This window comes from Lampris incognitus, chromosome 21 (genome assembly GCF_029633865.1).
Source record: "Lampris incognitus isolate fLamInc1 chromosome 21, fLamInc1.hap2, whole genome shotgun sequence".
NCBI classification, from domain to species: Eukaryota; Metazoa; Chordata; class Actinopteri; order Lampriformes; family Lampridae; genus Lampris; species Lampris incognitus.
The window spans coordinates 5604535-5628759 of NC_079231.1; the positions used below are offsets into that span (position 1 = coordinate 5604535).

At 48.1% G+C, this 24225-nt stretch overlaps 1 protein-coding gene across 1 annotated transcript; it reads right to left on the reverse strand.

Moving 5' to 3' along the window:
• Window positions 1-1791: 1791 nt before the first annotated feature.
• Window positions 1792-15468, reverse strand: LOC130131516 (dipeptidyl peptidase 4-like). Its single transcript, XM_056301221.1, has 27 exons — window positions 15367-15468; window positions 15053-15119; window positions 14804-14891; window positions 13932-14024; window positions 12050-12141; window positions 11730-11804; window positions 11561-11613; window positions 11153-11225; window positions 10326-10446; window positions 9866-10020; window positions 9591-9688; window positions 9306-9435; window positions 9182-9220; window positions 8978-9076; window positions 8371-8441; window positions 6998-7051; window positions 6758-6870; window positions 6544-6591; window positions 6359-6457; window positions 5724-5793; window positions 4913-5107; window positions 4696-4750; window positions 4344-4443; window positions 4162-4220; window positions 3966-4038; window positions 2954-3027; window positions 1792-2795 (listed from the first exon to the last, which is right to left on the reverse strand). The coding sequence occupies exons 2-27, from the start codon at window positions 15053-15055 to the stop codon at window positions 2703-2705; spliced, it is 2223 nt and encodes a 740-aa protein (XP_056157196.1). The 5' UTR covers window positions 15056-15119; window positions 15367-15468; the 3' UTR covers window positions 1792-2702.
• Between the last annotated feature and the right edge of the window lie 8757 nt (window positions 15469-24225).

Sequence of the window (24225 nt, forward strand, 5' to 3'; positions counted from 1 at the left end):
AGACACACACACAACTGACGCCCCGGAAACACACAAGCGGCGGTGTTCTGACCCGCGGCCGGGCCGGGCCGGGCTGGGCCGGGCCGGCCGGGTCGGGTGTAACTTACCGTGTTGGACCAGGAAGATGGACGGCGTGCGTGCGAGAGCGGTTCAAGGTCCTCCTCCGTCTGTTATCCGACCGTCCCGTCCCGCGCTTTTATATACACAGCCGAGCAGGAGGCGGAGGAGGAGGGCGAGGCCGCGGGAGGCGCAAGGCATCCCACTTAACTCCGACCCATTACACAGGCCTCCCCACGGCCGAATCAACAAAGCCGGGCGCTGTCGGCAGCCATGCGTGATGCCGTCGCCCGGGCGTCCAGGTCAAGAAGTCACCCTGTCAAACAAAGCGGAGCGGGCCGAGACAGGGCGACGCCGCCCGCGGGGCCCCCCTCCGCCCGCGGGGCCCCCTCCGCCGCAGCGTGGTGAGGTGAGTCCGGTGCGTGCAGATTTTGCTCCCACGACGTGCGCGGGTTCGGCGTCAGTGGAAGTTGTGTCTTCGTAGCAAAGGGCGCTCCGTGCGGCAGCATCGCGGACCACGCTCGCCGCTGCCGCAACCAGACGGCCGCCATCTTGTTGGGCCTTTCTTTTTCTTTTTTTTTTTTATTAAGGAAAAAATGTCCCAAGAAAAACAAATCGAACTGAGCGATTACAGGTGTACGGAAGCCCTGAGCGGCCATGCGTTCATACTGTAATGTGCATGGATTAGTAGACACGCTGCCCGCCGATTGGCGGGTCTGATCCTTTAGTCTAGCGGTTAGCGATGCCTCCTGCGGTGCGGGCGATACGGGTTCGCTTCCCGGCCGCGGCACTTCCTGTGGTTGCGTTGCGCCCCGAATTCGCTATAACACATTTTATTTTCTCCGTTTTCCCGAGATAACGAGTTGATTTCCTCCGTTTTCTCGAGATCTCGAGTCATTTATCTCGTTATCTCCGGAAAACAAAGGTTGTTTTCCCGAGATAACGAGATAAATAACTCGAGATCTCCTTAGGGGCTTCCGTAGTGTAAACTACAAATAAGACACGTTAGCCCCTAGCTAACGGGTCCGGCCCTTTAGGCGACCGGTTAACGTTGTCGCCCGCGGTGCGGGATACGCGAGTTCGCGTCCCGGCTGTGACGGTCCGGCCCGGGGCCGACCCCTAAAATTCGCTCCAATATAAACACGAAAGAAATGGACGGATGGCAGGTAAAATAAATAAATAAAGAAGCGCGTAAACAAAGGAATTACTACTGTACTTGCAGCTGAGCCATTTTAATGGTATTTTATAACGAGGTTGGGTGTGTATGTGGCGGCCGCCACCCCGGGCCGCCGGCCCCAGCCCGATCTCTATGACGTCACAGTTTTGAAGCAGTTTTGATGATGTGTCAAAACTTCCTCGCATTTTGGATGATGAACAAACGAGCCCGATACATTATACAACTATATACTACTACTACCACTACTACTACTACTACTACTACTACTACCACTACCACTACTACTACCACTACTTTCGGCTGCTCCCGTTAGGGGTCGCCACAGCGGATCATCCATCCACAACAACTATATACTATATGTACTAAATCAATCAATCAATCAATCAATCAATCAAGTTGCATTTTATATAGGGTTTTTCTAGCTGTGACAGCCACTCAAAGTGCTTTATGTGCATATGCATTATTTTTACTAAATGCATATATACGTATATGTATACCATATACTATGCTATATTACAACTGTTTTTATACACGTTTTCAGAAAAAACATATTCCAGACCAAAAATAGGTTTTATTTCTCCATTTAATTATTTGACATTACTTTACAAATGTGAATCCAACAATCCTGTGGATTTAGTAAAATTGAGCTATGAACTGTATCTTGCAGGTATATTTTCATCCATTATCCAAGCCGCTTATCCCGCTCTCAGGGTCGCGGGGTTGCCGGAGCCTATCCCAACAGTCACTTTTGACTAAATATTCAGTATCAGGCCCTGAGATGGACTGGCGCCCTTGTCCAGGGTGTCTCCCCGCCTGCCGCCCGGTGACTGCTGGGATAGGCTCCAGCATCCTCGCGCCCCCGAGAGCAGGATAAGCGGTTTGGGTAATGGATGGATGGACGGCTATTCAGTATCAGGAAATCAGGAGAGCAGCCGAAAGTAGTAGTAGTAGATTCAGTGTCATGAAATCACAGTTTTACTGTGAGACAACTTCTTCCAATCAGTTTTTAAAGTTCACACAGCTGTTCCAGCACAGGGGAAATCACACAACACTTAAATATAGGGCATAGAATATAGATTAGGATTTTTGCCGGTGTTTCAAGAAACATTGGTCTTCATCGTAGAGGTAAAGCGTTGGTATTGACGACAGATTGCCAGAGCACCTCCAGAGATGCCATTCGCCATTTATAACCTCATGTAGGGAAATATGTGCTGCGACATTTCAACGTTAAAACTGACATAACGTGGGGGGGCTTTGGGAACATGGACCACTTTGTATTCGTTCTGGTGTAGCTCATGAATGCTCCATTTATCACAGTGCCAACAAAAAAAAAATAATACCATGAAACAACGATGAACATTTTCTTGTCATTTCGCTTATAATCAAAGTATTTCCTGCAGAAGTCTTATCCCTTGTTCATATGAGGCTTTGAAAACAGGTCCTATGTAGTGCAATGGGCCTAACGGTCTCATGCAAAACTCTTCTTCAGGAAGTGACTCATGTGGACGTAGACGTGGCGGTTGGCCGAGCCCCCCAGACTGTGATCCTTATCCGTGTACCACTGGGGGAAAAACACCAACGTTCAGACACCAACTCCCGGCCAGATTCAGTATTCAACATGAAATGAACAGCACTTATGCTTTCTGTCCGTGTTCAGTCTTTGCTTTATCTCACGGGCTGTTTGGCACACAGACTTGTTTTTGTGCTTGAGATACTCACCATCGACTCAAAGTCAACCTGTTGGTCAACCAGGGCTTTGGAGATCTGCGCTGCTTGCTGGAAATGAACGTTGTCTAAAAAAAACGAAATCGCAAAGTGAACATGGAGACAAATAACGTGGACACGACTCCAGAAGAGAAGTGCAGATCTGTTGTTAGATTGGCTGTCTGGCCGAGTTCAGGAGCGAGTGGGATTTCAAGAGAGTGATTTCAAGGTGACTTGTTTTGGCATGATGTCGGTGGGAGGCGAACGACCGAGCAACCTACGACTGACGTGTCACTTCATGTCTCTGAAAGTGATGGATTAACAACCTGGCTGATTTTCAGGCAGTTATCATGCATTTCTTTTTTTTTCTCCCTTTTGTCCTCCCCAGTTGTATCCGGCCAATTATCCCGCTCTTCCGAGCCGTCCCGGTCTCTGCTCCACCCCCTCTGCTGATCCGGGGAGGGCTGCAGACTACCACATGTCTCCTCCGATGCACGTGGAGTCGCCAGCCGCTTCTCTTTTCACCTGACAGTGAGGAGTTTCACCAAGGGGACGTGGCGCGTGGGAGGATCACGCTATTCCCCCCAGTTCCCCCTCCTCCCTGAACAGGCGCCCCCACCAACCAGAGGAGGCGCTAGTGCAGCGACCGGGACACATACCCACAGCTTCCCACCCGCAGACACGGCCACACTGACCAAGCCGGAGGTAGCAAGGGGATCCGATCATCTGTGTTTCGCTGTGTAAGGACAGAAGTGGAAAAACTAAGACACGCTGGAGGATTCATAGGACGACATCTGAGCAAGGCCGAGTAAATACAGCAAGCGGGCACCTTTGATTTCTGCCTGAAAAGATAGGTGAGGATGCTTGTGAGTAAATATGTTGACCATTGTGAAATGCTCAGGGACAAAATTTTGAGGAAAATCATGCAGACTGAAGGCCAAGTTGAGTTTGTGACAAAGCAACACACAGTTGGAAAGGAACAAATATAAAAATGACTGATTTCAGTATTTAAGGCTGTACATCTTACCGTCAGCCGTTCCATGAACTAGAAGATACTCCACAGAATGGAAGTTGTTAGCCCTGCCGGTAACCGTGGAGTTCTGCAGAACAGAACATTAAACAGGTTTTGTTTCACTGTGCAAAAAGCAGCTCAAAGTAAAAATGTGACCAAACACTGGCCAGGTCTATGACATGGTATTTTCCCGTGTCTTTGACTAACTTACTCTGTAGAAGTCTGCATTTTCTGAGGGTTGATTCATGTAGCGCTCTGTGTAGATGGAGTCTGGATCGTGGGTTGGTGAAACAAATGAAGATGAATCCAAATCCTTTGCTGTATGTTAGTGACTGAAAGGGCTGTGTGTGTTTGTTTTGTTTCGTTACGACGATGAAAGATGAGCGTACGTACCATAATATTCCCACTTGGAGACCGGGGCAACGGCCATGCCACACTTGAACACTCCACTTCCTGCTCCCAGAGCCATCGACGTCACATAACCTCCGTAGGACTGTCGAAAGAAACGCCCCGTTACAACCAGTTGGTTTAGTTGGTGTCATTAAACCTGGTTCAGAAAATGGGCGTTACAGTTGTGGCTTGCTTGCTTGTGTGATACCTGAGTTTATGTACGGATGTTTGGACACTTTGAGTGCATGTCATAAAAATAAAATCATGTGAAATGTCTACCTACCTATCTAGCCATCTAGCTATCTAGCCAGCTATCTAGCCATCTATAAAGGTGCCATCAGCTTGGAAAACTTACCCAACCCCAAATTGCAATCTTTTCCTTGTCAACATAGCTCATTTTGGAAAATTCCCTGAAACACAAAGAATGACGTTATTGTGCAGACCAGCGTGGGAGATTAAATGGATCTAAACTGGACCAACATCACAACCGCATATTTAAACCAAGCCCCATTTTGCACAAACCAGGAAATCCCAGTCCAGCAAGTATAGTGCCATCAGTCTGGCTGCCTTACCTGGCTGCCGTTATCTGATCCTCCACCTCATAGGTTCCCAGACGTCGGTAGATTTGATGCATTAGCTTATCGCCTTGGTAACCGCTTCCTCTTCCGTCGATACTGGCGACGATGATCTTCTCGGTGCTGGCCAGATAGGTGGACCAGCTCACGCTGTACTGGTAGTTTACTTTCTGACTGCAAGGGCCGGCGTAGCTGAAAGGTTGGGGGGGGGGTTCAGCAATGCAAAGAGGCTTATAGCTCAGTGTTTTATGGTGCTTATTGGAAAGGGAAATAAGGAATAGAAAAACAGAGGCAAGTAACTAAACCACAAAAGCAAGGTAATCTAAAGACTAAAAAGGAAGGTGAGAAAGTGAATTAACAAGCCTTTATTCATATGACTATGACATGGTTTTTGCCCCCTACACATTTTTTCTTTTTATTTTATCTCTGGTGCATTATTATTACCTATTGTTCTGTTATACTTGGCGAGTGAAGTTTTTTTCGCCTTCTTCATATGACAAGTCACCTGTCCAGGCTGCTAGTAGTACGTGACTGGCCGGAGTGCCCTCTACCTGGCAGGTGTAAACTATTTAATGAGCCCGTCTGTGATTGGGTCGATCGGCTGATGTGCTTGTTTCTGATTTTTCATTGTCTTAAAGTGGGGGGGAGGGGTGTTCTTTGCGAAGCTGCCTTTCGCCTCGAAGAGGAAGTTTTGTGGTTGGAACGGGCCGAGCCTCACAGCCGTGTGGGTAAAGGTTTTCAGTTCGCTTTAATTCACTTTTCAGTTCTCCCGCCGTTTGTCCGATGTGTTTTTGAGTGATAAACTTACACGTCTATTAGCAAAGGGTACTTCTTGGATTCGTCAAAGCCCGGAGGCAGCGTCATCTTGTACCAGAGCTCTGGAAATGGGAGCACATCTTGTTCTCAGCTAAAATCCCATCGTTAAACTTTTCAGTAACACTTTAGTATGGGGAACATATTGTAATTAACAAAAACTTAATTACTAGTGAATTAGTAATGATCAAGATGTCACTTTAGTATGGGGAACATATTCTAAGTAACAAAAACTTAATTTACAGTAATGTAACACTATGAACACTTGTAGTTTTGTGTGTTGTTATGTAAGAACAGACCATATTCATTAAGTGTTAGTAAGGGAGAATAACTCTTCTTGTGGTACCACCACCTTATAAAGGCCATACTAAGCAAAGCATATTGAGATGGTACTACTAATAAGCAATACTTCTGAGGTTATAGAGGGAAAACTCATAGTTAATGGCTTACTGGTTGTATAATAAGGCCATGCAGAATAAGGCATTAATGAGTACGTAATAATGAGCAATTAAGAGCCAATATGTTGCTAATTTGCATGCTAATAAGCACCTAATTAATGGTGACTACGTTCCCCATACTGAAGTGTGACCAACTTTTCTATTGCTGACACCTACTGCCACATGTGCTTACTGAATTCTCCTATTTGGATAGTGCCACGGCGCACGGTGGGCATTTGGATGTCCTTAATCAGGCTGGAAAACACGCCGTTGCTCTCCAGAACCTTTATCTCTGAAAGAAATAGGGAAACGATGGTCCATCTACCCATCGAACATGCTTTTATTTTCTCTTTTGAGTCCGGACGTAGCGTGTCTTACCTTTCCCTCCCGCGTTGGCCCTGAGCGAGGAGCGAGGAACTCCAGGACCTGTGGAAACAAACACTGTTAGTCAGGAGACACAATACGTGTACGGCGGTCTTGTGTGCCGCAAGTGACAGTGGGGGAAAAAAACAGAATTCAAATCAAAAAGGGAGGATGAAAAAAAGGAAATCAAATCTGCGGCGGTGCCGTGGGTGGATGGGAGTGAACTGACCGTAGCAGTCCGTGCGGTAGTAGGATGCGTTGTGGCTGAAGTATACCGAGTTGTATTGACAGCTTTCCTTTTCAAGTGTGCACGTGAGACATTCAGTTCCCCGAGCCGTCCACCTGTGCACGTACACACACACACACACACATGCACACACATGCACAGACGCTGTCAGTTTGAGCAAATTCAGTGACATTGGTACATTAATGCCATGGAATATAACACAAATTAGCCCGAAGGCCATACTTGTAGATATTTTTGCCCCCAGGCCTGCTGCCATCTTGGTTACTGGAATAGTATCTGTGGAAGGATGATAGTTGGATAATCTTACTTGCTTGTATATCTTACAGTGGGGAGCATTGCTTGTGTTTGTGTGTGTGTGTGTGTGTGTGTGTGTGTGTGTGTGTGTGTGTGCGCGCCGTGGCTAAAGGGTAAACCCAGCATGTGGCCGTGTTCACTCTTTAAAAACAGTCACATTTACGTTCACGCTGCATCATTAAAAGACAATTTTTTTTGCAGAAAAACAACACACATGACCCCCCCTCCCCCCCTTTTCTCCCCAACTGAATTTTGATTTTTGATATACTTTATTAATCCCCGTTGGGGAAATTCTCTCTCTGTGTTTAACCCATCCCAGCTGTGTAGCTAGGAGCAGTGGGCAGCTGCCGACTCCAGTTCGTCTCGCCACGCCTCGGTCCGGGGCCACAGACAGGAGTTTTAACCCTAACATGCACGTCTTTTTGATGGTGGGGGGGGAACCCGGAGCACCCGGAGGAAAGAACATGCAAACTCCACACAGAGGACGACCTGGGACGACCCCCCCCCCCCAAGGTTGGACAACCCCGGGGTTCGAACTCAGGAGCTTCTTGCTGTGAGGCGACGGTGCTAACCGCTGGGCCGCCGGGCCGCCCAGTTAGCCTACTCTTTCAAGCCGTCCCGGTCGCTGCTCCACCCCCCTCTGCTGATCCAGGGGAGGGCTGCAGACTACCACGTGTCTCCTCCCATACACGTGGAGTCGCCAGCTGCTTCTTTTCACCTGACAGTGAGGTGTTTCACCAGGGGGACATAGCACGTGGGAGGATCACGCTATTCCCCCCCCGGTTCCTGCTATCCCCTGAACAGGCGCCCCGACTGACCAGAGGAGGCGCTAGTGCAGTGACCAGGAAACATGCCCACATCCAGCTAAGGCCAATTGTGTCAGTAGGGACGCCTGACCACCCGTGTTAGTAGGCAACGGAATAGACTGCTACGCTACCCGAACGTCCACACATGATTTTTTTCTTAGATTTTTGCCATTTTACGCCTTTATTAGTTGGCGATTGTCGAGAGAGAGACAGGAAAGACAGGGGAGAGCGAGGGGATGACACGCAGCAACGGGCCCGGGCCGGATTCGAACCCAGGCCGCTGCAGGAAGGACTCAGCCGTATGTGGTATGCGCTCTACCAGGTGAGCCACCGGGGCACCCCCACACACACAGATGATTTATTAAAGAACGAAAATCCACATGGACAGATGTGTTGGACATGGCTAATTATCTGGTCTAAAGTACTGTACAGTGTAATGACATGGTCAGGCCAGGTATACTGTTGTTTTTGAAAGCATATGTCAGTGTGTCTTACATGGTATCTGCGGTCACCTTGAGAATGTCAATCACCTCCCATTCCCCTGATGTGACAGGTATGGCCTGGCCCTGTATGGACACATCACATTTCAGATGTCACCATGACCCATCTGTGACCCGTCAAGGGTTACATAACTCAATAAACAGCGAGAGAGAGACCTTGTGGCAGCATCGCTTCTGTGATTTGTTAACGCGTCAGTATCTAAAGCAATCCTGACTATCTACTAGAAACACATGCCCTGGTGTATTTAAGACAATGGCTGATCCACAAATACAAGATACTACTCTATAAAAAAACCACCCAGATTGGTAGGAATTTATTCCTGTCGTGACGTGAGTAAAGGGACATTGTCAGCGAGTCTTTGGGAAAGAAAAAGGGAACAAGACTTCCTCATCGTCTGAAACTTTGCTGGTATTGTCAGTTCTCACTTCACGTCATCTCAAACGTTTAACTCCTGCAGGGGCATCGTGCGCTACACTTGGTCCATATTTAAAATAACAACAGCAAGCACAGCACATAATTTCTCCCTGTGATGATTTAAAATGGGGAGAAAAAAAAATCCCGCCACTGTAAGTCTGAAATTGTACCCTGTGGCGCTACTTACCGCTCCCACGCGATGGATATGTTTAAAGCCGCTGTTGTCGCTCATCACCAGGTAATAACTTCTGGTGTCTGCAGCAAAGACCGGAGCAGGTGGTGAAAACTGGGAGGTAGATACACATTGTTATAGCATGTATCATGTAGGCAAAGCCCGCTCCATCAATATGCAGCTACCCCATTTTTCTTCTTTACATTACAGCGGACGTACCCGACCGATCCAGCCAGTGGTGCTCCTCAGCTCAAAATTCTGGAAACACAAGAAACCGGTTTGAATTCACACTTAACGCGGTGCGAGACAGTTCTTTGGATAGATGCACAGACAGATATTGAACCTCGTTAGCGTTCCACTTGTTCCCGTCAAAGTCGTAGATCTGAATGATGGCATGGTTTTGTTTCCTCTTCAGCCACTGGACGGCCACCCGCTCATCCGTCACCCATGTGACCGTGGCCAGGTAGTGCTCGCTAAAGAGAGAGAGAAGGTGTATGGCAACTCTTGGTAGCTCAACCCAATGCACTCCACGGTAAGCTTTCATTTTTGTGTCATTTTTTTCATCTGTGTGCCTCGTAGCGTTGCGCCGAAGCCTCGGTGAACAACCAAAACGGTTTTGCCTCATTACCCTGAGCCGAAGGAGGGCGGAACAACAACTGGGGTGATCTTTGTCGTGTTGGCGACGTCCACCACAAACAGTTTCACCACGGGGTTGGGAGTTCCTGGCTACAGACACAATAAATCATCGAATTGGGCCAGAGTCTTAACGAATTGCATGATAGCCCCCCCCCCATATTCAACACTACACTTCATTTGCATACAAGCGCACACACAGAAGCCTATACGTTGTGTTACACCTCTGTCACGTGTAGATGGGGCATGCCTACACAGTAGACAACCTACCTTGGGATATGGAATGAAAACTGTAAGTGGGTACTGCTCCTTGCCATACCAGGAGTACTGTATTGTGTGGACCTCTGTGTCGTTGAACTCGGCGTAGGCCAGATACCGGCCCCCAGGTGACCACCACATCGCCTGGGGTGACGAGAACATCTCCTCTGAAAGAGAAGAGGGGTTAAGTGTTGTTCGGGCTCAGGACCGCTCTCATCTGTAATAGGAGGGAAGGTGGAGAGACACCCCGGATGGGTCGCCGGTCCATCGCGTGGTCACTCTCTCAATTACCAAAGCACCTTTCCTACCCACGGGGCAATTCAAGGGGCAGTTTATCCGAGACGTTTCCTAAATTCACCTCCCCGCAGTCTGGTTTTACACATTTTGCGCCACCGTATGCATACGGTCAGCTGAAAGCAAATGGGATCATTTTCGGTGCGAAAGAAAAATCTGCACGGTGTATGTCTCTTACCTTCGTACACCCAGTCCGGGACACCATTCAATATTTGATTCCCACGTCCGTTAAAAGTTACTTGTGCTGCCGGCGTAGTAAAGCTAGTCTTCACATACACATTATTTCTCCAAACGAATGCCTACGTATATGGAGAGAGAACAAAAGAGAGGCCTCAGTGATTTGACAATCGGATAAATACCCAAAGTTTAAAGATGACGTAATAGTTGGATGGAAAGTGAATGGTTTGGTTGGATGGTTTGAGGTCCAGCCTTAGGACGTGACCCAGTGGCGCCCCCAGAAATGTTTCATATGGGGTGGCCAAATGCGGCCACTGAAAATCTTTGGGTGGCACACCAAAACCAAAAGCCATGACTGAATTTGGGGAATTCTATGATGCTGTTGCAGTATACTGTATAGCCTAGTGGAAAACTGTCAATATGAGAGTTAAGAAAAATATACATTATTGATTTAGAGGAACAGCACCTAATGTAAGATATCAGATAGAAGCATATTATGCATAATCAGAAGCATATTCTGCATATGCGACTCGTGGCTGGGGGGGCCAGCGGGGGGGGGCAGGGATAGTATCAGGGTGGCCGTGGCCACCCCTGGCCACCCCTTGGGGGCGCCACTGAGGACGTGGGGGAAACTTGACCGGTCAACATCGCATCTGTGAACCCTTCCTTAACCAACCACACAGTGTATGCCGTTCCCAGTGTTTGTCCAGGTCCCACTCGTTGAAGTGCTTGGACAAGGTGTTGGTTGACCTTCTTATCTATCGCCCGCTTAGAAGTAGACGTGTCACCCGGCGTCATTGTACACACACGTCAGGGGTTTGAACGTACCAGTCTGTTCCCCTCAGGGGCCCATTTGAAATACTGGACCTCCCCCGGAATGTCAGGCGTTGAAAGACGTGACCTAGAAGTACATGAAATACGAAACAATCAAAAGAAGTGTTATTGGGATTGTTGTAGCGCAGCTTTTCCACTGGGATCTTATCAAGTACAAAAGCCCTACCGTTGAAATATCCAACTATATTTTACATACACAGCATATGTCATTTAACACAGTATTCTTTGACAGTATTTGGCATGTTGTTGGTGTGATTGATGTAATGGGAATTGAACCCGTCAACCCTAACAATATGGCAGCACGCTCAACCCATTGGGTTCGTTTAACACGTAAATGCACTTCTTCACTTTGGCAACTAGCGCCACAGAAATACAAGAGAAACAATATCGGGGTATACGTACGCGTTCTCCCGGTGGTAAATTGAATACGTAGCCGTGAAGGAATGCCTCCAGAGCTGATGGGATGGAGGGAAAGCAGAAGGACAATAAGGGGGGCGCCGCAAGGCAGGACGTGGAAGTAGCGTGATTTCACGACTCTGTTATAAGCTGGTTGCAGCAAGCGGACGTGTACCTTGACGTGCTTGCTCATGAAAGCGACGTACTTCTGGTCAGCTGACAGCAGGTAGTCGAAGGCGTTGGTCTCCGCCTGCGTGTAAAAGGACGGAAAGCTCGAAGTGGTGAGGAATTCACGGCCGTGCTGACAACGTCCGGCGTGCTAGCTAGCTAGCACGCCCCCTGCCGCCGCCAGTTTAACATGCAAAACCAACACACTAAGCAGGGGTGTCCAACTCCAGGCTTCGAGGGCCGCAGACACTGCGGCCCTCGAAGCCTGGAGTTGGACACCCCTGCACTAACACGTCGTATGACTTGGGGGGTGGGGGGGCGACTCACGAATGTGGCGCTGCTCAGATATTCGGCCGAGCTTCCTGTTGTCACGTCGTGAAGGAAGACGGAGCCCCCCGTCTCGTGGAGATACTCGTGATCTGTCGTGGAAGGAAGACGCAGGGTACCAGAGGTCAGAGTCGGGATGGTAGCCATTGACAGCCATGGAAGTGCCTCCATGGGCCATGGGAGGTGCCTGCATGGGCCATGGAAGTGCCTCAATGGCCATGGCCAAGGGAGGTGCCTGCATGGGCCATGGAAGTGCCTGCATGGGCCATGGAAGTGCCTGCATGGGCCATGGGAGGTGCCTGCATGGGCCATGGAAGTGCCTCCATGGCTTATGGGAGGTGCCTCCATGGGCCATGGAAGTGCCTCCATGGGCCATGGGAGGTGCCTGCATGGGCCATGGAAGTGCCTCCATGACCCATGGCCATGGGAGGTGCCTGCATGGGCCATGGAAGTGCGTCCATGGGCCATGGGATGTGCCTGCATGGGCCATGGAAGTGCCTCCATGACCCATGGCCATGGCAGGTGCCTCCATGGGCTATGGGAGGTGCCTCCATGGCCATGGAAGCTGCCAGGTCAAACAAGAACGAACTGAAACCATTTTAATCCTCGGTTATGCGGAATGATGACGAAACCACAATCGGTGGCGATCTTACATCAACAATAATAATAATCATAATAATAGTTTATTTATATAGCACTTATGAAATACTGAGGCAAAGCAGTATTAACGCCCGTACTGACAGTCACTTGTTGTGTTTGTGAGTATTTTGATTACAGTTTTGTAATTTCACTCGATCTCTTTGGGAACGCCACACGTCGAATCGCACCGATGTCCTGCGCTTTCCAGGCCCAGGTCGCATCTCTCCAGTTCTCCAGGAGCCGTTTCAGCTCTCGCTTACGTTACCCATATCCCGCGAGGCGGATGAAAGCATCCGTCGTCTTAAAAGGCAGTTATACGTGGATGAGCTTATTGCACGGCGAGGCCAAACGACGGACGCACTAGTCATCCGTCGTTTGGCACCGTCGCTCGCCTTGCCGGGCCTGCTCGGCCTTTTCGTGTCGGCTAACAGTTGCTGCACCTTCTCTCAAAGAAAGATCCAGGACATTGACTCCAAAAGCGTCCTCCCGTCTCCTTTCGGGACGTATCTTGTACTCATCCGCCAGACTCGCCCTCACTTCGAATTGATCTGGGGTCCGAAATGGACCGACACCGTTGCAACACACGAGACCGCTTTAAGAGCCTAACGTGGCGTCCTACCGACTAAAACGGGTGGCAGGAAGTCACATGTTTTAGAAACTAAACGTGACTCATATCAAGCTACTTCCCTAAACACCTCATGCTGATGAAGTCACCACGTCAGACGACTCTGTAAACACGTTTCACCAAAAGGCCTTGCCACGCTTTTCTTTTATCTGTCATCTCTCTCTTTTTTTTTATTGATCTTTTTCTGATTTTATTTTCATTGGCTGCTCGGCACTTTGTGGCGTTATTTTGATCTTCAGATAACATTTTATTTCTGTCGTTACGTCGGCGATAAGAGCAGAACAGAAGTGCATAGAGCAGAGTGTGTAATCTGTAGACGTTGCATACGCACACTCTTGCACTTCTGTCTTGTGAGGACCCTTCATTGGCTACACTCATTCCCTAGCCCTTGCACCACCGGAGCTACATGTCTGACCTTAACCTCCACCTAATCCCAATGCTAACATCCCAATCCTAAAATAGACCCTTGAAGAAGTGAGGACCAGCCAAAATGTCCTCACTTTCATGATTAAAATCACAAAGTGGTCCTCACAAAGTACAAGAAAACAAACACACACACACACGTGTGTGTGTGTGTGTGTGTGTGTGTGTGTGGTTATGTAATGAAGACAGTCCCACCTGAAATCCATCTCATGTTGTAGTACTTGGGCTTCAGGGTGTTGTTGAAGACATCATCAAGGCTGAATGTCCTCAAGGTCTCCACCTCCTCTTCTAAAACACGACCAACATTTTCAACTTAGCTACCCACATGATCCGGCCTGTGGCTTGAGGTTCACGGGTTAGAAATACGATGCTATCATAGGTGACACACTTAACCTTTTTGATGTCCTGAATAGAACGCACAATCATACCAGGGGCTGGATATGGCAAGGAGAAGGGACTACTTGTTGATTCGGTGCATGGTTGTGTAATCTAGCTACTTGCCAACTGCTTGTCAACTATATGCCCCTTTCCCACTACATGGCACCGGCTCAACTCAACTCGACTTTTTCGTTTTCCATTACTGGAAAGTGCCGGCATTTTGGTAACTGTTGCCACTTTTCCAGTACCGCCTTTGTCGAGGTTCCAACAAACAAAAAACTGGAGCGGGTACCAGACTCAATGCAGACCAGCTACACTGAGGGGGTTAGGGGTTAGGGGCACTGTTACGGTGATGGGAAACGACACTCCGTGAGTCGAGTCGAGCCGAGCCGGTACCATGTCGGGGAAAAGGGACATATAATGGAGCTATTCCAAATCCATGAATGCGGCTGATATGAAACAACACGACACAAAAGGAGGGGAAAAGAGGTTTCCCCTCATATCTAAGTGAAATCACATCAGGGGTTGAACCAGATGGACTGTTGTGCGTAATTTACACATTTTATCTTTCCCTCGCCCCGACGTGTTTAATGATGATGGCGCCATGTCCGGAGAATAAAACTGTTGCCCTTTCTCTCCCCCCCCCCCCCATTAACCAAGATGTGAATCACTGGATCGTAAAGACTCACCGTTCAAAAACATCACTGTGGGCACCGTTATCAACACCACCACCACGGCGACCCCAAAGACTGCGAGGACCACTTTTGCAACGGAAACCTGAACAAAGTAGACGACAACAAAAGATGTCAGCAAACAGCCTTCTTCTCGAAGACGGCACTTGACGGCCGGTGTCTACACGCAAAGTACGATTTAGAAAGTACATATGTATGTGTGTGCATATCATCCATATGTGGTTATTCCCCAAAACAAGCACGAACCATGGTGCTGCATGCGCTCGTCAGTCCCCCAAGTCACTGACTGGCAGGAGCAGAGATGAGTCGGCCGCTCCGTTAACATGTGAAGCAAAAATAAAGCTGCCCTGTTAAACATTATCTAATTTCAGTTTCAAAGGTGGGACAATAAATACACTGCGGAGTAAAGTTCGCTAAGTAAACCTTCCACCCCCCCCCACCACCACCACCACCACCACCTCTCTTACTGTGCTTGGAGGAAGTATTAAGTCACCGGCAACTGTGTAATCCATTCAGCACACCCTTTAATGCGTTCAGCTATATCGATCATTTTCACTTACTTTTGTTCTTGTGATAGATGAGGGACGGGACGGGACAGGACGGTGTGTTGGAATCCGAATAACTTCAGTCTCAACGCTGCAGCAGATGGGAGACAATAGTGCCGTGGTTCAAATGAGGGCAGCTATAGAGGAAGTGAATATGGGGGGGGGCGTGCGGGCGTGCTGCATATAGCGTACAAAATATACAGATAACCCTCGTGCGCCTAATGGTGCACAGGGAGAAAACCCACCAGGACAACACAGGTTGTTGTTTCACTGGTGTACAGTAAAGAAAATACATCTTTCTTTTTCTTTTCACCCCTTTTCTCCCCAATTGCACCCGGCCAGTTACCCCCGCTCTTCCGAGCCGGAGGGCTGCCGACTACCACACGCCTCCTTCGATACACGAGGAGTCTCCAGCCGCTTCTTTTCACCTGACAGGGGTTTCACCAGGGGGGCGTAGCACGTGGGAGGATCATGCTACCCCCTCGAACAGGCACCCCGGCCGACCAGAGGAGGCGCTGGTGCAGCAACCAGGACACCTACCCACATCTGGCCTCCTACACGCAGACACGGCCAATCGTGTCTGTAGGGACGCCTGACCAAGCCGGAGGTAACACGGGGATTTGAACCGGCGATCCCCGTGTTGGTAGGCAGCGGAATCGACCGCTATGCTACCCGGACGCCCAAGAAAATACATCTTTGAAAGAGTAACATGCAAGCCTTTACAATATGGAATTTTATATAGTCTGGACTGGGAGATATTTTGAGGCCAGAAGCAAAGCAGACAATTACATTACTGTATAGCATACTGGCTATGACTCTGACAATCGGATGAAAGAATACCGATCAATCGATCAATAGACAAACCAACCGATCAGTCAGTCAATCAATACCAGTGCTGAGGCTTCCTGGCCCTTTCCAACATAGTTTCATTTAATTTGGGGTAAGCTTCCATAGCATGCCAAGCCACTGGCGTATCAAAAACATCTGAATTCACAAGAGTGTGAAGTGAATCAGATACTTGAGGAGGACAACACAGATTGGTTTTACACAAACATCGCCTGGGGTTCGAGCTCATGATTTAAAAAAAACAAAAAACCATGCAGGATGGACGTTTGATGTAAGCTGGGAACCACATCAGAGTCGTGTTTATTGGCCGTGTAGGCTTGCACAAACATGGAATTTGACTCCGGTTTCGTGGCTGTCTCGGTGTGCTTAACACAGGATAAAAATACAACACAACAATCTTCAGATGTATACGCAAGGATTGGCTTGTACAGGTGAAATGAGAGGGGATAAGGTGCAGCGGTGCAGAGAATATATCAGAGATGCTGAAACAGATGTTAGCAGGTTACTTACACACATGTTGTTAAGCGTTCATTTGAATGACAGCCCGTGGAAAGAAACTTTTTATATCTGGATGTTTTGGGGTGCAGTCCTCTGTAGCGCCTGCCAGAGGGGAGGAGTGGGAAGGGGTTGTGACCAGGGTGTCGTGGGTCTGCAGTGATGTTGCCTGCCCATTCCCTGACTCTGGAGGTGTATGAGTCCTGAATGGAGGGCAGGTTGGCACCAGTGATTTTCTCTGCAGACCTGACTGTCCGTTGTAGTCTGTCCCTGTCCTGTTTGGTGGCCGATCCAAACCAGACGGTGATGGATGTGCAGAGGACAGACTGGATTATTGCAGGGTAGAACTGAATCAGCGGTTCCTGAGGCAGGTTGAACTTCTGGAGCTGGTGGAGAAAGTACATCCTCTGCTGGGCCTTTTCGACGGTCGTGTCTATATTGGGCATCCAACATAGACGCATCTGAGGTGAGTTGTGAAAGGGAAAGCTTGGCTGCCGATGCCGTCTTTGAATATCAGAACCCGAAGAGCCGCTCTTGCCTAAATTGAAGTCTTGCAGATAGATGTCTTTCTTCATTGCTGTGCTGAATGAGGGATCCCACAACATTTCGTTGTGCGGCCAACAAACTACTGTCATGCCTTGCATAAACTGCATTTGCATGATCATAAATATCCCTGATCATTCAGCACGGTCCCTGTAATAATCAGGAAGTGCATGAAATGAAACGGAAAATTGTTGCCCCCATCCCACAGCAGTGCAACACAAAGACAAAAAGACATATCCAAACTACAACACAAACATCCAAACTACCAAAAAAAAAACCCTACAAAAACACATGTATCCAACATATCAACAAAAAAAACAAAAAAATCACTGTCCAAGACAGCGAACACCAGGATGACTGTTGGAACTGCCGGTCTGCATGGGCTAGCAGTTAGCTTAGCCTGCCCCGCTTCCGCGTCCTGTCAGACTGCCCTCAGTGTTTCCTCCTCGGGCACAGCTCCAGGCAGGGCCGTGGTCCCTGGGCCCACTGGACACAGCAGATCAGGCTCTCCCAGCCGATCCAGCACCAGCTCTCCCAGTCAGACACCTTCGACACACCTCCCCGCACTCCACACGATGATGCCAAAAACACAGTCAACGCTAGGCGAGGCCGCCGCCAGACCGCCCTCGGTGTTATCGGAACTGCCGGTCTGCATGGGCTAGCAGTTAGCTTAGCCTGCCCCTCTTCCACGTCCTGTCAGACCGCCCTCAGTGTTTCCTCCTCGGGCACAGCTCCAGGCAGGGCCGTGGTCCCTGGGCCCACAGGATGCAGCAGACCAGGCTCTCCCAGCCGATCCAGCACCAGCTCTCCCAGCCATCAAACCAAGACACAAACTTAGATGCAGACGTGGACAAAGACACTGCGTGGGCAGTCCAGGGTGAGGCCGCTGCAAACGTAAAAACACTGGAAACGGACTACAGTGATAATACAGTAGACAGCGTGAGAACTTATTAATGTGAATCTCAGACACTGACTGGAAGGTGCCGGAAGGATTTTGAGAGGAAGACTACAACTAAAGATGCAGTTTGCATGTTAAACCTCTGATATCCATATGTATACTGTCCTCACTTTGGTGGCAAGGCCTTGTTGGGCAGGCGGTGTCCCGCCTCACCAGTTCGAGGAACGCGGTCTGGGATGAATGATTTCAACTCTTATAAGAAAACTTTGGGTTTTCTTCTTCTTTTTTCTCGAGAGCGCTTGTGGCGATGGATCAGATTAAGATCAGATGCTGTTTTCGTCGAGGTCTCTGCGGCTCAGCAAGAGTAACTCTTGGTACAAACCGTAAGAGAGGCCCTGTCAAAGTAAATGCTAAAATCAGTCCATCAAGTTGCATTTTATGTACCACTTTTCTAGCTGCAACAGCCACTCAAAGCACTTTACATTTAATTCACACGCACACACACACACACACACACGTGTAATCTTCTGCTTTTCTCAGAAGCTCCCGGATTTGTTGGTCATAGCGCTTCTTGGTGGGGCTGTTGGGTGGAGGAGGCGTGCGGCAGAAGTGAGGGGTGAATGACTGGGGTCAAGGAAACAGCTGAAGCGTCGGTCCTAAAATTAAAATTAAAAGCCTGCTAAAAGCTTAACAAATATGAAGCTCTTCCTTTATTGGGAAGAAGACATCACTTTCTCCTCAGACCGCACATCCTCAGCAAACAAATAGATAGTGGTTTCTCCTCTAATGTAGGCCCGGCTTGTTTGAAGAGTATTTCCTCCGTAGATGGGCGGATGGAAACGTGAAAAAAAAAAGTTTATAGGTGTCACTTTGAGCACATTTAATCTTGTTGGAAAGACACCGTGCTGGTGTGTGTGCATGTGTGTGTGTGAGAGAGAGTGTTTTAATTGTGTGTGTGCATGTGTGTTGTGTTTTTGTATGTATCTGTGTGTTTAATTGTGTGTGTGTGTGTGTGTGTGTGTGTGTGTGTCCATGTGAGAAAGGAAAAGACTGGTGCATTACACCCAAGATTCAATAAGCCTGATTGTCTGTTATAATCTAAAAGACATTCTTCTTAGGCGCGGCTCACACATCAGACAACGCAAGAAATAATGACAATGAATTAAAGAAGGCACAAGATATGGAAAGGTGAAAATAAATTGGCAAGTGACAGTGGAGGAAAGGTTAAAAGCACGGTTACAAAGACAGGATATTCGGGACTTTGTGGAGCGGACAAAGGGCTTATTGTGATTTAATAGGGTGCTTATGGCTGAGGGAGCGAGGGACTTTTTTAGTAGCTCGGTGTTTTTCTGGGCCGGGGGGACTTTCTGACGGCCTGATGTGAGAAACTGAAAGAATTGGTGGAGGGGGGGTGAGAGGGGGTCCTGTGTAATGGGGGGGGTGTAGATAGTGGAGGCTGGACTGAGCCTGTTATCTTACTGGTCTGACTGGTGATCTGAGAGATTGTTGTTGTTGTTTTTTTTTTTTGGTTAATGAAGAGGATAGATGGTGCCAGTTAAAAGACACGGTAATGATGAGAAAAGAGCAATGAAGAGGATCCTCTTTATTTCTATATTAGAGCTCAAATGGAGTGCACACATTTTTGTTGTAATCCTTGTACGATTATTCAAAGGTTTGGTGCAAAAACAGCCTTTGGATTATTTTGCACTTGAGTGCTTTTGGAGGGTCACTTGTTAACTGAAAGCATTCAGACGCGTCCCCTCTGTTTTATGGGATGTACATCCATAGCACGTTTGCTATGGATGTTGCACCTTTCTATCTCATACGTCATTGTGGGGCAATAACGATGGTCTCGCTCAACACTAAAGGCTAATGAAGACGTCCGGTGTGTGTGGGTGAAAGGCCGGGGCTGACGTAACCGTCGTCATAAAGACTTGTGTCACCAAAACTCAAGAGTTTATTTGTTTTACTTTATACCAGTGGTTCTCAACCTTTCTGGGGTCCTGGACCCCCTGCGTATTTTTGATCTACCCTGAGGACCCCTCCACCTGATCTTGGGGGAGGGGGGTTGCAATTTGATAGAAACAGTAGAAACTGCATTTTAAATTGCATTATAGCATTTAGTCACTCTTTGGGGCAAAAATAAGAGCTTTCAGTTGTAACTTAGATATAGTTAACAAAACAGAATTCTTATGCAGTAACTTTCAGATATATGTAACAAAACAGAATTCTTATGCAGTAACTTTCAGATATATGTAACAAAACAGAATATGTATTCAGTAACTTTCAGATATATGTAACAAAACAGAATATGTATGCAGTAACTTTCAGATATATGTAACAAAACAGAATATGTATTCAGTAACTTTCAGATATATGTAACAAAACAGAATTCTTATGCAGTAACTTTTAACAATGCAAACGGGAGCGAGATCTCTTATTGAAATACAATAAATTACACTTGTGAAACAGATGTAATTAGAGAAAAAAGTCCTGTTACCCTTTATAGTTTAGGTAGATAAAGGTCTCGGTCACATTTGAGTAAAATAATCCTATTTCTATAAATGTCATAGGATCTTTTTTTAAAGATGTTTTATTTTCACGGACCCCTTGCAATTACACCACGGACCACTAGGGGTCCGCGGACCCCCGGTTGAGAAACACTGCTTTATACAATCCCCCTGGTGTATTTATGTTAATGTTTATGATAATATATGTGTTAATGTTGTATACATTTAATAATGTGACTATTGTTGATTGACATTGTTGTATACTATTTTTGTTCACTTTTGTTAATAAAGTTCTTAAAAAAACGCGAGTAGCTGGCTGCAGACAAAATGGCGGACCACCGCAGTTGACATGACCCTCACGTGACCTCCGCAGTTGACAGGAGCATGCGCAAGAGACACTCAACAGGAGCATGCGCAGGGGGCACAACAATGGCGCTACGTTAGCCAGATAACGTTAGCCAACAATGTTAGCAATTGCGTTACGTTAGCTAGATGTCTAACAACGCTAGCGAATGCCAGCTAACGTTCGCTACGGATGGTTAGCATGTGGGCTATTTGCCTAACGACTCGGCCCTCATTAATGAGTTATTATCGGATACAGAAAGTCACCGCCTGAGTTTGTCTGCAGCCAGCTGCGTCTCTCGTTACCCGCGACGTTAGCTTCCGGCCTTACACGAGTACTCGCAGGGCTCGTTGGGGATGTCGGCCTCCGTCAATCGCGTTTCCACGGCGACGTACATAATCACGAAATGTGTTGCCAAGGCAACGACGAAGGCATATTTGGCCTTCGCGTTCGTCACTTTAAAAATCTTTCAGCTCCTTAACACGTTTCTCCCGCGGACGGGAGAGACACGAGGGTTAGCTAGCGCTGGGATTCCAACGGACGTAGCGTGAGCGAGATGCTATAATGGCATTCTGGGCGGGGGGCAGTGGGGTCTCTATTAGGAGCAATGACAGGTACAATACCACTTCCTGTGCCGGTGGGTAGCCTAGCTCTCTCTCTCTCTCCCTCTCGCTCTCTCTCTCCCCTCCCTCCCTCTCCCTTGCTCTCTCTCTCTCTCTCTCTCTCTCTCTCTCTCTCTCTCTCTCTCTCTCTCTCTCTCTCTCTCTCTCTCTCTCTCTCTCTCTCTCTCTCTCTCTCTTGCTCTCCCTCTCTTGCTCTCTCTCTCTCTCTCTCTCTCTCTCTCGCTCTCTCTCTCTTCCCCTCTCTCTCTCTCTTGCTCTCTCTCTCTCTCTCTTCCTCTCATCTCTCTCGCTCTCTCTTGCGCTCTCTCTCTCTCTCTCTCTCTCTCTCTCTCTCTCTCTCTCTCTCTCTCTCTCTCTCTCTCTCTCTGCTCTCTCTCGCTTTCTCTCTCTCTCTCCCTCCCTCCCTCTCTCTCTCTCCCTCTCTCTCTCTCTCTCTTGCTCTCTCTCTCCCTCTCGCTCTCTCTCTCTCTCTCCCTCTCTCTCTCTCGCTCTGCCTGATAGTCAACATGATAATGTAATAGAGATAGAAGTTATGTGGACTCCCTTTCTCTCTCTTTACTTCTCTTCTGTCCCTCCCCCCTTCTCTGCCTGATAAAGTCCATATAATAGGGTAGGCGTGATAAGTTTTATCGACTTTCTCTGCCCCCCCCCTCTCTCTGCCTGATAAAGTCAACGTGATAAGGATAATAGTGTTATAGTGATTGACTAGAATGGCAGTAATGATAATAATTGTATCTAGAATAGTAATAACAGAAAAAAAGAAAGTGTCATACCAAATATACAATTTATAACGTGCTTTACAAAGGGAAAGCTGATTATGAAATCCATCAAAGAAGGTAAGAAACTGCATTTCTCCATCGATTATCCCAGTGATTCAAACCCTTTACATAAGGACCAAGAATGTAACAGCCATTAGATTGATTGATACTAGATACTGATACTGTTTTGTTACGGATATTGTGTTTATTTGTCACATATGTGTGTTTCAACTTGTGACGCTGGATTAGAAAGCAACCCTTTTTCTGCTCCTTCTGTCTGCCTGTCCATAAGGGAGGTTGCAATTACTGAAACATGGAAATTAGTCAAGCACCACTTTTTCCTAGTTGGTTTATTTCTTGGTTTGCTGTACCAGTGTGTCGTCTGCAGCAGTATCAGTGATACTGCAGCTTACAAGTATGCGCTGTGATCCACCAGATCCATTGAAACCACCAGTCTGTCAACCTGCATGAGTACAGGAAGTGCTGAAAACGAAAATCTCGCACATAATTGACCAAACCTTTAGCATTAACTGTTCCCCTGAATTTAAGCCCATGCATGTCCTGTTGAATGAACAGCATCTAGTACAGCGGTGAAGTTCGCAGTACTGTAAGGCCACAGGGTACTGCAGTACAGTGGAGTGTTTTCAGAGAGTATACAGAAGTTCAGGGCCACCATAAACCTTAAAACACAAATAAAAATGAGGCTTGGCAATGCACGACACTCCACTATTCTAACGTTTTACTGCTCGGCTGCTTACAGACCTGCAGCTGGCTGTTTGGACAAATGGTCTCAAAAGCGCCACTTAGTGGCGTGTGAGAGTATCGCACGTTGAGGGCACGAGGCGAAAAATCAGTAGGACAGCCAATTAAGCTTTTTTCACTGGGTTTTTTAAAAAAATTCTAAATCACGAATTTATGAACCCCCACCCCAAACCGTTGTTCCGGTATTTGAAGTAGCGCGTCTGTACTCATAATATGTAAATTCCTGCTCTACGTTGCACCATGTGATTAGCATAATATACTGTAGCCCGCGCACGTTACAGTATTAACATATCGGTCGCAGTAGTAGTGGCATTCGGGGAGAGGTGCTGGGTATACTGGGGAGAAGGATGCTGAATATGGAGCTGCCAGGGAAGAGGAGAAGAAGGAGGCCACAGAGGAGGTTTATGGATGTGGTGAGGGAGGACATGCAGGTGGCTGGTGTGACAGAGGAAGACGCGGAGGACAGGAAGAGATGGAAACGGATGATCCGCTGTGGCGCCCCCTAACGGGAGCAGCCGAAACTACTAGTAGTAGTAGTGGTAGTAGTAGTAGTGGCATTCGGGGAGAGGTGCTGGGTATACTGGGGAGAAGGATGCTGAATATGGAGCTGCCAGGGAAGAGGAGAAGAAGGAGGCCACAGAGGAGGTTATGGATGTGGTGAGGGAGGACATGCAGGTGGCTGGTGTGACAGAGGAAGACGCGGAGGACAGGAAGAGATGGAAACGGATGATCCGCTGTGGCGCCCCCTAACGGCAGCAGCCGACAGTACTACTACTAGTAGTAGCAGTAGTGGCATTCGTAGCACTTAATGCCTCTTTGCGCCGCCATTATTCACTTACGAGACCGACAGTTTGCACCACTTTGACGGAAGCTGCGCGACCCCATGTTGCGCAGCTCGACCGCACGTGCTGGCCCGGGCAGACGGGTCAGTTCCGGGGCGCGCGCGCGGCGCCGTGTAAAATGCGTGCGTCGTTGCCCGGCGGGTGGGGCTTTCCTCCTCCTTACTCGCCATTGGCTGTCCGCGCTGATCGACAGCGACGGCGGCCCAATGGGCGAGTAAGAAACCCGACTCGTTACTCGGAAACGTTTACGGCGG

Bases quoted from the DNA above. Each gene is read 5' to 3' on its own strand.
- LOC130131516 (XM_056301221.1), bottom strand. The intron at 6,592-6,757 runs GTCAGTTCACTC...TTGTTTCCACAG, and splicing joins CTACCGCACGGACTGCTACG to GTCCTGGAGTTCCTCGCTCC. The intron at 6,458-6,543 runs GTAAGACACGCT...TATTTCTTTCAG, and splicing joins GGCCAACGCGGGAGGGAAAG to AGATAAAGGTTCTGGAGAGC.